This window comes from Varanus komodoensis, unplaced genomic scaffold (genome assembly GCF_004798865.1).
Source record: "Varanus komodoensis strain SLA01 unplaced genomic scaffold, ASM479886v1 scaffold28, whole genome shotgun sequence".
Taxonomy (NCBI): Eukaryota; Metazoa; Chordata; class Lepidosauria; order Squamata; family Varanidae; genus Varanus; species Varanus komodoensis.
In genome coordinates, this window is record NW_025335727.1 from 7965865 (window position 1) to 7978273 (window position 12409).

Genomic DNA, 12409 nt, shown 5'->3' on the forward strand with positions numbered 1-12409 from the left:
AGCAAAGTGGGGGGAGTTCATTGCAGTTTGAAATCTGATGACAAGTTTTTCACTGGAATGTGTGAAAAACTTGTGTAGGGGTTAAGTGCACAGGATTGGGTCTCAAACAATCTAGATTCTAGTCCCTGCTCAGCAATGGAGACAACTAGGTAACTTTGGACCAGTCACAGGCTCTCAGTCCAACCAACCTCACAGGGTTGTTGTTATAGGGATAATACTGAGTTTAGGAGGCAACAATTATGTAAGCTGCTTTGAGTTCTTAAAAAGAGGGGGGAGGACCAAATAAATAAATGTTTGTTTGTTTGTTTGGTGCTGGCCCCCACAAAAATCTGCATTTTGAACATTTCCAAAAGCTGAGAGCGAGTAAAAAATCATTGAGCGTTGTGTGTGTGTGTATTTCTCCCACAGTAATTTTAAACTTGGTTTTGGTAATTCTCTGCATTACATGGTAATTCTCTGAAATGTGCCTTACAATCCTCTGTATGTTACTGAGAGTAATTCTCACTGTAGAGAGAATTAGAGAGTAACTCAATGGAGGTTACTCCCAGAAAAATGTACATAGAATTGCAGCTGAGGTATTTTTTTAAAAAACTGTTTTGTTAAATGTTTCAAAACAAAGTCTAAACAACATGAAGAGGAAACAAGAAGAAGAAAAGATGAACACAATCAAATAAAATGTTTCAGTTTCCTCCTCCTCCTTCTTACTCTTACATTACATTTCTGTACTGCCCATGGCTGAAGCTCTCTGGGCAGTTCACAGCGTTTTCAGTCCCGGTACCTTAAATTTAGTATTGTCCATAACACTACAGCATTGCAGGATTCAAATATGATATTAAACAGAATACGTACAAGTCTGACCACCTATTTTATTCTGTATAACCCCCCAGATCATGAAATCTAAATACAGATCCCTTTCCTACCCATTCCTGTTGCCAAAATCTCAGAAGACAGCTGATGAATTGAAGTACCAGGTCCCTGAATCCATTTCTGCCAAGGTGCAGGTAAGAGTTGTGTTTGACACAGAGCATTTATAATTGCCTTCCTGCCTGGAGGTTAGCTTCAGCCTCGTAAAACATTTCTTAAATTGAAACTGCCACAAACTGCTAGATCAAATATCACTTTCATTTAACAGATGGCCCTAAGTTCTTGATATATCAGGAGATATTGTGAATAATATTCTCTCCACTTGTTTTTTTCTTTTACCCTGGAGAATCTTGATTAAAAATCTTGAAAACCCAAGCCTCAGAATAGAGTGGTCCTAAGCGTGTGGACTCACAGGGAAGCCCATGGAGTGCAACAGGATTTACTGCCCTGAAAATCATAGCCTGTGTTACTAGTCCTTATGGCAGGATGGAGAATGCTTGAAAATATTAGTGTGCCTATATTTTGTAGTAATGATTGCATTTACCCACAGTGAGCTGGGTATTGCATTCAAATGCACTGTAGGAAAAACTTAGCAGACAACATAAAAAACACCCTGTTCCACATTTCAGATACCATTCTATTTACTCACAATTCTTCAGAACAGTGCCACCTGTAGGGCATTGTGGGTAATGAAAAGAGGGCCATGAGAAAGCAGCTGGTGAGAAGCAAATAAGCCACTTTAAGCAATGAAGTTGCCTCTAGATTTTTGGGAGCCAATAGACAAGTCACCCTCTGTGGGGACCTTCCCCTGGAAGTCTGCTGTCTCACTGCGTTGTCACTGGAAGCTATTGCCCTACGTCCCTTTTTTCATCATTACTGTGACAGACATCGTGCTGGAGAGCAAGAAGTCTCCTTCCCCAACTTACCACCACCATCGCCTGGGTGAGAAGCAAGTTGACTACAATGCTAAGGAAGAGGAACCAGTCTGGAGCACTCTCGTTAAGTGGGCTGTACTGGGGTGTGGGCCCAGTCCTGCTTACCGTAGTTGGTGATCCTGCCAAATGATAGGAATGAGGGACAAAAAATGTACCCATTCGTTCCTCAATGAATTTGTTGTTGGCAATGGAGTAAAAAACAAAATATAATGGACCCCATCCAGTTCAAATTTTCATTCATCCATTTCATTTTTAACTGTTACATGCCTTACTTGTAATATGCTAAACCTTTTATGTGCTTTGATATAAGCCAAGGGTCTTCTTTTCTTGCAAGATATCTGTGTAGTCCTCTCATGTAATGTTTTTCTGGACTGCAAGTACATATGCACGTGATGTATGCAAGTACTTCAGTGCCTCTGAAGGTAATCTAATATGAAATCTAATATGAGAATGAGCCCTAAGTAACTGCATGAAAAGCATATGTCATGGCAAGCGTTTCACCCAACCAGTCAGGAGAAAATGCTAGTCTATAAGGCGGTGGACTAGGACTCCCAACTTCGAATGTTAAGAACCAGAAATTCACAGCAACCTTTTCACCATCATTCCAAGGGAAGCTAAACTCTCTGCAAAATTAGCTGAATAGTAAGTTGGTAAAGGTATTTCAGGAAATTGCAGGCATCTTCTAGGCATTTTCTGGGCTGGGTTTGTCTAGGAAATTATTCCTTGAACACAACATTTGTTCCAGCTCCAAATACTCTGGCAGTGTAGTCGTTCATACTGCCAGCTGAGGAACTTTCCAAGCTACAGTCACATTAGCAGGCTTCCTTCTCCGATGTCTGCTCAATCATAAGACCCTTTTTAACTGAGAAGCAGGAAGTGGATTATATTCAGATGAATATGAGTGGCAGAAACAGTGGCCTGTTGTTGGCTGGCATCAGGACTGCAAGCTTCATCTAATGGATATACGTACATAAGAGATGCTTCAGTTAGGGGCACACTGTTTTGCAGCTATTTTGTTTCTAGTGTGTTACAGCAGCAGGAAATGAAAGGAAAATAATGCCAATGACCTTGCCTTCCAACCGAAATAGCAATTTTTGTTTATTGGATTGAACATTATGCATGTCAGTCTCTCAGAAAATAAGCAGCATTTCTTAATATGCAAATATTAGCTATTTGACAGATTATGTAATCAAATAGCCACTCAAGCGGTGAATCACAATTTTACAAGTAAATGCTGTAATTTCACCAGCCACTTGGATTATAGTTTATTTTTGCCAGCTTGACTTTGATTTATGTACCTTAAGATATATATAGCATGACCATCTTGGCTATTGTGAAAAAATGAATGGCTCCGTGAACAACTGGGAACAGTGGGTGACAAGAGAGGTGGAGCATTATATCACGCAGAGGTGTATGATCAGCATTTTGCAACTCGGCATCCTCCAGATATGTTGAACTACAACTCCTATCATCCCACTCAGGTGATGGGAGCTATAGCCATGTTCAGGATTCTCTGAACAACAGAGTTGCTAGGGCCAAATCCTGGAAGGACTTCTGTGGTTTTAAGAACCTCACTGAAGGGAGACTTCAGCCAAGTAGAATATTCCTGTGAGGCTGTTGCATCACTGGGAGAAATCTGCAGCTTCTCCAGGTAATGCTTTGAAAGAACCCCGGTTCAGTTTCAGGGAAGCAAAAGAAACTGTGGTGTGATTTCTCTAGGAAATAGGTCTGAGTTAGCAAAACAAGAATAGAATTCAGTTTTTTCAACTATCGCAGGGAGGTGCAAACTCTTCCATGAATATTTAGGAAATAAAAACCATTCTCTCCATTTTAGGTCCTCCGCTCTGCTGCTGACTGGTCTGCTGGGATCAAATACCATGAGGAATCCATCCATGCTGCTTATGTTAGTGTGATAGAAAACAGCAAACACTACTTATACATAGAGGCAAGTAGTTGCTCTGCATGGGTATGGGGCTGGTATGGGGGAAAGTAGCAGGAGGCAAAGCGTAGAATTCTCACCTGGGTGCAGTCTCTGTTAGAACTGTTGGAAATTAGCTGGGGAAAAAATCCTAGCATGAATGAATTGACCTTTTAGAAAGTAAAATAAAAACTTCTCAGGTCATTGGGGCATTTTAATGTTTGTCTTGAAGTTTCTTGGAGTGCCAGTTCTTTATCTATCCCAATTTTAATGGAGGTATAAGCAAGACCAGATTTGTCTGCTGAGTGCCAAACTGAGATGTGGATTAATGGCTCCTAGAATCATAGAATAGTAGAGTTGGAAGGGACCATGAAAGCCATCCAGTCTAAGCTGCTGCTGTTGCAGGACACCATGTTACACCATCCCACTCAGGTGGCTGTCCAGTTTCTTTTTGAATGTCTCTAGTGTGGGAGGGCCCACCACCTCTCTAGGCAGCTGGTGAGAAGCTTTTCCTGATGCCCAGCCTGAATCTGGGTTGTCACAACTTAAATTGATTATTTTGTGTCCTGCACTCTGGCATCAGCAAGAAGGGACCTTGACCTTCCTCTTTGTGACAGCCTTTGAGGTACTTTTAGAGGGATATCATGTCGTGTCCCCCCTCCCCCAGTCTTCTCTTCTCAAGGCTGAACATGCCCAGTTCTCTTGGTCTTTCCTCATAGGACAGTGTTTCCAAACCCTGGATCATTTTTGTAATGATTTCTCCCTGAAGACATATGCTCCCATTGAATAGCACTGGTATGTTTGGTAGAGCGCTTCTTTTACTGGACTTGACAAAAGACCTATCTGGAGCCTGGGGCAGAAAATGGTGCTCTGCAGGTGGTAAAATACAGAAATGTTCTGCCTTTTAACACGGGTGTGTCACACCTCAGACCAAAGCTAGCCCTGCAGGGCTCACTAGCCCTAGTTAGTTCCTGCCTCCTTTCCCTTTGGTAGTTTCCTGGCTTTTGCTTTTTCTTCCTGTTCTAAACAGTTGAAATGCTTTTCTTAAGGTTATTGACAGCAAGAGCTTTAGGGTGCAGTCCTATCCATTGCACCCTCCATGCTTGTAAGCCTCCAAACCTACAAGCTTATGAGTATCCAGTGAAGAGCTTTACCCTTTTACCAATTCAGGTAGGCAGCCCCAGTCTCCTTCCCAGCAAACTGCCCCTTTTACCCCCTTCTCCAAAGCCACTCCATGCTCAGAGGAGCAGCTGGTGTGCCTCTTTCCAGAGGGGGAAGGGGATCAGAGTTTCAGTTCTGAGGTTGGAACCTGGAGTTTTATTTCTGACTGGATCCTTAAATCCAGACTGCCCCAGATGATGTCTAGGGATTGTAGAATTGCTCTTTTAAGATGAAGTATGCCAAGCAGTTGAACACTTTACCCTTAACCCCTTTGCTTCAGTTCCTACACAGTAGTATGTGTCCTCAGAAATTTAATGTGGCCCTTGACTAAGTGAGGTTTGAAGCCTCTGCCCTGTAAACCTGGTGTTTTATGTTTCATGCAAACTGCTCTCACCTTTGGCTTAATGCACATCTTTGATTAGGAGAAGGATCAGTTGAGCATGGGTGGGGACACCAGCATGACCATGCACACAGCTGAAATGTGGAAGAAGTGAAAATAGGGCTTTTGGCTCAACTCGCATGGCAGAGGATGCTTCACATGCTCAGTGAAGAGCATCCCTGGAACTGAGGGCATCATTGATAAGCCAGATGGCAAGACCCTGGAGACCAGTCATGGGCTGCTTCTCGCCCATCACTAATACATCCTTTGCAGAAGCCGCATTAGAAATGCCATACATTTGCAAAAGCAGTTCATGGTGGATTGCGCTCTTCTCGTACAACCCCCTTTTTTCTTGTGCACTGAAAAACTGGGAACCTTGAAAGTATGATATGAGTTACAGCTAATTATTTCCTTCACATATGCAAATACGGGCACTCTTTCATTATTGTAATGTGTTACCATTAAGAAACTGTTCTTCCTTTACATATTTATGTGAAACATTGGGTATATTGGTCCTCTGGGTGAAATTCAGAGCAAGCATGAACCTTTAAGTCAATGGGTAAAGTGCACGGTTAAATACTCAGATCTTATTGGTTTCATTAGGACTTATCTCTGCTTCATTTTCTCTGTGTTGCACCCTTATACCTCAGCATAGTGACTTCCAAATTCCCTTCTCCTGGGGAATCCTTTCCACATTGATTTTTCTGCAACACGTTTCTGTTGTAGAGGATTCTAGGATTAATGCCAGGTTCCATTCTCTGTTTGTGCAATGCACTGGCCAGAGTCTGTCAGTGCCTCCCACAGATGGCACCCACCTGAAATGTGCTCCCTGCCTCCGTGAGTCTGAGCACCAGAGGGAGAAGTTGCTGATGATGAATTGGCAAAACTGTCTTCCAGGAGAGCTTTTCTGCCTTTGCTGATCTTTTCATCAAGATACTCGAGATAAATACCAGAGAACCTCAAGACTCCTAGTTTGAGAAGTGCTGTCTGAGTGGATGTTATATGTTGGAGAACTTTGGTAATTATCCACTTTATTGATGGCCTGCATGTGTTCATCTTCTTTCTGTTCTGCTTTCTCACACTGTAGAACCAGTTTTTTATTAGCTGCGCTGATGACAAAGTGGTATGCAACCGGATTGGAGATGCCATTGCACACCGAATTCTCAAGGCCCACAGGTAACCGTGCTCACAGCTACAGCCAGGTGCCCTGGATACAATCGTAAAATAGTTTATCTCTGGTTGGCTCAGTAATTTCAAGGATGGGGAGTTAGAGACGCAAGCAAATGTGAAAAATGGCCAGTCATACTGCCCAAGATGAGGGGGCCTTTCCAGTTTTTCAGGTGAGGGGGGTGTTACAAAAGGAAGGTTGTCTGCTGCCCTGCCCTCTCTAACCTGCCATCATGCCTTTGTACTCTGAATGTACCAATTGAAATTCTGCCGCATCACAATGAGGGACATTCTTGTCTGCTCGTTTTGGCCAATGCTAGGGATGCATTCAGTCCAGAAATAATTCTGTTACAGCATGGCAGGCTTGTCAAACATGTCCCACCACAGTGCCAAGTTCAATCTTGGAAAAGCTCTGTAGGGCAAAAGCTGTGAAACCACCAAATTATTGGAGGTTTGGACAAAGGGAACATGGTCATCTGGGAACCCAAGAGACCTGGACTGAGACATTAGTCAGGCCAGGCTGGCTCCATGGGCCTTCATTCTGTGTTCCAGCTCTGCCATTGAAACAACCTAAATTTTAAGTGTGCACTACTATTTTTGTTTTAGTTCACCTCCAACCAGAGCTATTATACCCCTGGGTTCAGACATATAAGGGTTGAATATGGGCTAAGTGTGGGTTGTTGTGGAGCCATAGAGTATTATGTTGTATGAATGAAGAATGCTAACAAGCCATGCTATATTAACCATGAACAACTGATAGCTCACAATCCAACAACAAATCCTGGGTTCTCTTCATGGATTTGTTTGTGGTTAACAAAGCATGGTTTGTTAGCAGGCTGGGTTCAGACAACAAGATAAGCCATGCTTTAGCAACAACCAGTGGTTCAAGGATAATCCACAGTCAGCCCTTGACTATGGGTTACCATGTTGTCTGTACCTTCCTCCCCCACCACCACCCCACTGCTGCATTTATCCCAAACATTGTAACATGTTGGCCTGTCTCTATAATACATACCGTGGTGAAAACTGAGTTTACACTAAGGGCAGAATGTGACCTATAAAATGAATTCAACCCATATAGTTTTTGCATTTCTTACTCTGGGGACAAAGTTGATATTGTCCATTCATTGCCATTGCTCATCTCCTGCTTCTAAGTGTCTGAGGACAACTGTGAATTCCTGCATTTCTGTTTGTTTAATAATTTAAGCCAGTGGTGCGTGAGGCTGGTGATTTCTAGATGGGAAGTGGCTGGCTTTTAAATGAAGAGAATAAAAGCTCTTGGCACGTTGGGGAATTCTAGTATGATTAATATGTGGGTCGTGGTAGCATTGCTAGACCTTGTCTCTGAAAAGTGATGGAGGATATTTACTGTTGGCCAACGTTTCCAAAAGGCATGCTTGTATTGCAAGTGGTGCAGTCATTAAGCGCGAACATCATTCATCTACAACTGGAGCATTACTGTAAATAAGACTGTGAGGTTTTCATGAGGTGGTTGTGGGAGGGCTGATTTTGAGGGCTTGCTGACAAAACCTTTCAGCATCCAACTGGACTGGCTTCATCCTTATCTCTTGAACATAGTCTTCCTGCTGCCAATTCGTGTGCTTTGTTTCTGATTGTTGCTTTTTGATTTGTTACGTTCACCTCGAAAGCAACCATTTTCTGTTTTTTAATGTGTGCTTGTTGCTTGTTGACGAGAGACAGAAAGAGAGAAAAAGGGCAAGCTTTATATTTCTTATGCTTTGAGTGCTCCATGGAAAGCAGAGCAGGGCATAAATGAACTGTTTGCAGTGCAATCCTATATTGAGAAGTATGTCCCATTGCATTGAGCTGGGTTGGGTCTCCTTCCAGGTGGGTATGTATCACACTTTTTCCCAAGCTGGCTTTCCCCCAAATACGTTAGACTACAACTCCCACTCTTCCCAGCTAACATGACCATAGGAATACTGGGAGTTGGGATCCTGGTGTTTTTGGAGGATCCAGGTTGGCAAAGGCAAGGATATGGTATTGCGTGCCACAGTGTTATTTACCCAATTATTAGGCTCAGTGCAGCTGGGTCTCACCATGGTTTTACCTGCAATGGCCGCTCTGCTTTGGCAGCCACTGATCGCTTTCGGTTATATGATTAAAAGAAGAACCAATCCCCCATCTAGTCCAGCAGGACGTTTCCCACTATGGCCAACCCTGGGAAGCCCCCAGGCAGAGCTCCAAGGCAGTACACAGGCTAATCTGGTTGCTAAGAATTACAAACTGGACTCAGCTTTGATCGACTCATGATTTATTTGCTTGTTCATTCAAATTCCCTGTGCCAGTTTTTAGAACAGAGCTGCAGAGCATTGGCCCTGGGGTCCCAGTCTGGCTCTCTGGGAGTGGCATTCCCCAGTAAACCACCCCCCTCTCACCTGCCCCTTACACTGTTCACCAATGGCCGATCATTTTGTGGTTTCCCAAGTTGGTGCACCTTTTTCCCCCACCCATTCTAAAAAGCTGCAATGTCCCCCAAAGGCTTACTCGGCAGTGAGAGCATTATGCCTAAATACGCTGGTATGTTTGTTCTTGGCACTTGTCCCTTTCTCTCTGGCTCTCCCCCCCCCCCACTGTCCCAGGAGATCTCTGAGGCAGAATTCAACCCTCTGGGTGAAAGATGATCTGACCCTCTGCTTTTAAATAGCCCCTACAAGGTGGCTTCTGTAGACACCTCAAGTCCCAATATCTGTAATCTAAAATGCACAAAGTTCATTAAACATACTACTAAAGCAGCAGCAGCAATGAATAACAATGTCAGTAACAGCCATATCAGTCAGGCAATGAGGGCTACTTGGTATTCTTTTACCAGATATTCTTAAAAAGAAGCAAAAAGCAAATGCACCAAACAATAAACTCAACCATAGTTTGGGGTTCAGTGTGCTAACTGAACCCAATCTTCTGTGTTCCAGAAGATAGTAATTGTAGATTTGCCCTGTGTCATTGCTCAAAAGAGTTCATGCATTCCATACTCCACGATGATTTAGTTAATGTGTGCATTAATTTGAACTGTAGGAAAGGACAAATGGAAATAGACCAGTGAGAAGAATGAATGTCTTCTAGAACACTACAACACATTCAGCCGGAGGGGTGGGACCCATTAGTGTAGCTTTCCTCACCCTGATGCCCTCCAGGTATGTTGGATTACAACTCCCAGAATCCCCCAGCCAGCATCCCTGGGGAAGGCTTCATTAACGGGTCATACTGCAAGCTAAGGTCAGCTGCCACCTTTTCTTTTCTCTTGTTTTGTCAGGGTGGGTGTTGTATATGAGGCAGACAGAGGAGGCAAGCCAAGGCAAAAGAGTATGTCTGCATCTTAGCTGCATCCAAAAGGGAATTTCAGCAAGTAGAGATTTTACTTGCACAGTCCTGACAAGCTGCACCCACGGTGGCTGGATCACCTGTCCTTTGCTTTGTTTTCTTATGCAGTCATGGGGGCTCCATGCAGGTGATTTGATTGAAGGTGCGTGGGTGTTGCACAGCTTCCTGTGTTGTTTTTTCCCATCCACTCCCCACTGAAGCGGCTGCTAGCCCTCTGGGGAGGGAAAGCAATGCAGGTAATATGCAATCTCTCCCTCCTGTGTGACTAACAGCAGGTTCAGGGTGGGTGAAAGGGATTTAGTTCAGGAAAAAGCTGTGGGAGGAGGGATTAAGCACTCTATCATCCAGTGCTGTCACTGCCCATCAAATGCAGTGTGCCCCGACAAGTGCAGAAACCCAGCAACCAGCCCGCAGGTTTATCTCCATGTGACTCATTGCTTGGCCCTGGTACCCGTGTTCAAGCGTCGGGCAGAACCAGGCCGGCAGTGCTGGTTACCATCTGGTTGCAACTCATGGGTCGTCACACTGCTCTGTCAGCTTCTCCTGCATCCGCTGTTCCCTGGTCTCTGTCTCTCTAGCTTACCTGTTTCTCATTCCTGGCTGAAAGCATTCCAGCCAAAAAAAACCTGATCTTGTTAGCAGAACAAATTATGCAAATGTGCACACATTTGCATAATTCTAATTGCAGGCCTTGGGTTTCCATGGTGCAGAATGGAGCACTTTGTGTGTGTGACTGCAGAGAGAGGATATCTTTCGCTTCATGGCACTGTGATTCAGGCGATGCAGATACTGTGCCAGATTGCCTCTCTGCCAGCTCCTAGCCTCCCAGTCATTTCCTGCAGCTCACCTGACCCTGGGCAGAATCCACTGGGGCCACCAACTTCATCATCATCATTATCATCATCATCCATCCATTCATATCTTGCCTTTCTTCCTCCTGCAAGGAGCTGAAGGTGACTTGAGCTTCTCCTCTCAACCTTGCCCTCGTAACAACAACCATGCGAGGCTGAGAGGCCATGACTGACCCAATAGCATTCAGCATGCCCCATGGCAGAGTGGGGACCAGAATCCAGATCTCCTGAGTCCCAGTCCAGTGCTGTAACCACTAAGCCACGGTGGCTTATGCCCTGACCAGTTCTTTTTTCCCCTCTAATTCCATTGTCCATGTGAAACGTACAGCATACAACACTGACTTAGTGCTTCCTTAAGGAAGCCCCAAGACAAGCAGAAGTGCTCACTTCTGGAAGGAGGCAGGGTGGCGGAGCTCCCTTATGTGAGTTTCGCCAGCCAGCCTCCTTCTAGAAACTACTTTCCACTTGCTTTGCCTTGCCTTGGAAGTTCTATAGCACCATTGCACAATTGGTGAGTGTTGGGGAGAACCGCTGGGGCTTCAGCAGTTCGGCTCTCAGATGTCCAGTTGGATTCTTCCCAAAGAGGCCTGAAATCTAGACTGGCCCTTCTTCGTATAACTTATTTATTATTTATTTATTTAAAAATTTCTATGCCGCCCCATTCGCCAAGAAACGCAGGTCTGTGTTAAATAGCAGAATGCAAAACTGGGCTGTTATACTTGATTCCCTTGTCATAACCCATATTCTTTATCAATGACCAAAATGCCCATCAGTGTGATAGGTAGGGAGTGGGGGGTATACAGGGCCAGTGACAGGTTCTGAAGGGCCCTTGACAAGACACCCTCAATAGGCCCACTCCCTGGGCCAGGAATCCTTCTCACTGCTATGGTCACCAGCCATAGTTCTGCCTCATCTACCTTCTCATCACTGCTGTGATGTCCTTGCTTGCTGGCAGAAAGCAAGTGGTAGCATTTTTTGCTATTCCTCATCTCCTCCATTGTCCAGACCAGAGTGAGAGGCAGATGAGCCAGCAGGATGTCCTGGGGAAGAAAAAGAGCCGTTCCACGGGGTTCCTGGAGCAGGCCCTTGCTTGGGCATGGGGTGTCACCTAGTGCCCTTCATGCCAGCCCTGGAAATATGCTTCCCTTGGGGTCCATCTGAGAGCCAAACACACAGTGCATCTCTGCACTTAATGTGCAGGGGGATCTTTAGGGTTCTCTATCACAACAGTATCCCCAAATGCAGATATTGTTTTCCTCCATTCATTCATATGAGAGAAAGTTATGCATGCAACTCAGTTCACAGACAATGGAGAATAAGAGTTAACCTGCCACCTGCCCTTGAGGGCTCCACTTTTGGAAATGAACTTTTCCCTTGCTGCATGGCTCTTACCGATTGCAGCATATTCTTGGGCCCGTAGACTCTAATCCAGAGCAACAGGTAGATGACTGTTAGCACTCCTACTCAAAAAAGCATTATGCAGCTATCAATCCTTTCTCCCTGCATAGATTATTTCTGGTAAGGAAAACAAAATGTGGAAGTCACACTAGGGAAAATGCAGGAAGCTTACACATGCATGATGACCTGTGTAAGAATGAATGAGGCACTGTAATGGGACCATAAAGCCCATCATGGAAGTTCCTGGTGAAGCTTGAACCTGCAGTTTATATAACCTGGCCCAAAATGTGGTGGTGTAACAGAGCCTGGGCTTGCAGGGATGAAGTCACGGTCCTTTTCCATAGCAGGGATGCTGGTATCCTTTGTTCTTCCCCTCGGTCTTCCCTGTTCCCTC

General features: G+C 44.5%; 1 protein-coding gene across 4 annotated transcripts in view; it reads left to right on the forward strand.

Annotated features, from left to right (window-relative positions):
- The window catches only part of PLD1 (phospholipase D1), a 142532-nt gene that overhangs the window by 107707 nt on the left and 22416 nt on the right, over window positions 1–12409 (forward strand). For all 4 annotated transcript variants that reach the window (XM_044434463.1, XM_044434462.1, XM_044434465.1 and 1 more), the window contains exons 18-20: window positions 888–1001; window positions 3634–3744; window positions 6345–6433. In XM_044434463.1, coding sequence (XP_044290398.1) covers window positions 888–1001; window positions 3634–3744; window positions 6345–6433 — 314 coding nt within the window. The remainder of the gene's footprint in view (window positions 1–887; window positions 1002–3633; window positions 3745–6344; window positions 6434–12409) is intronic.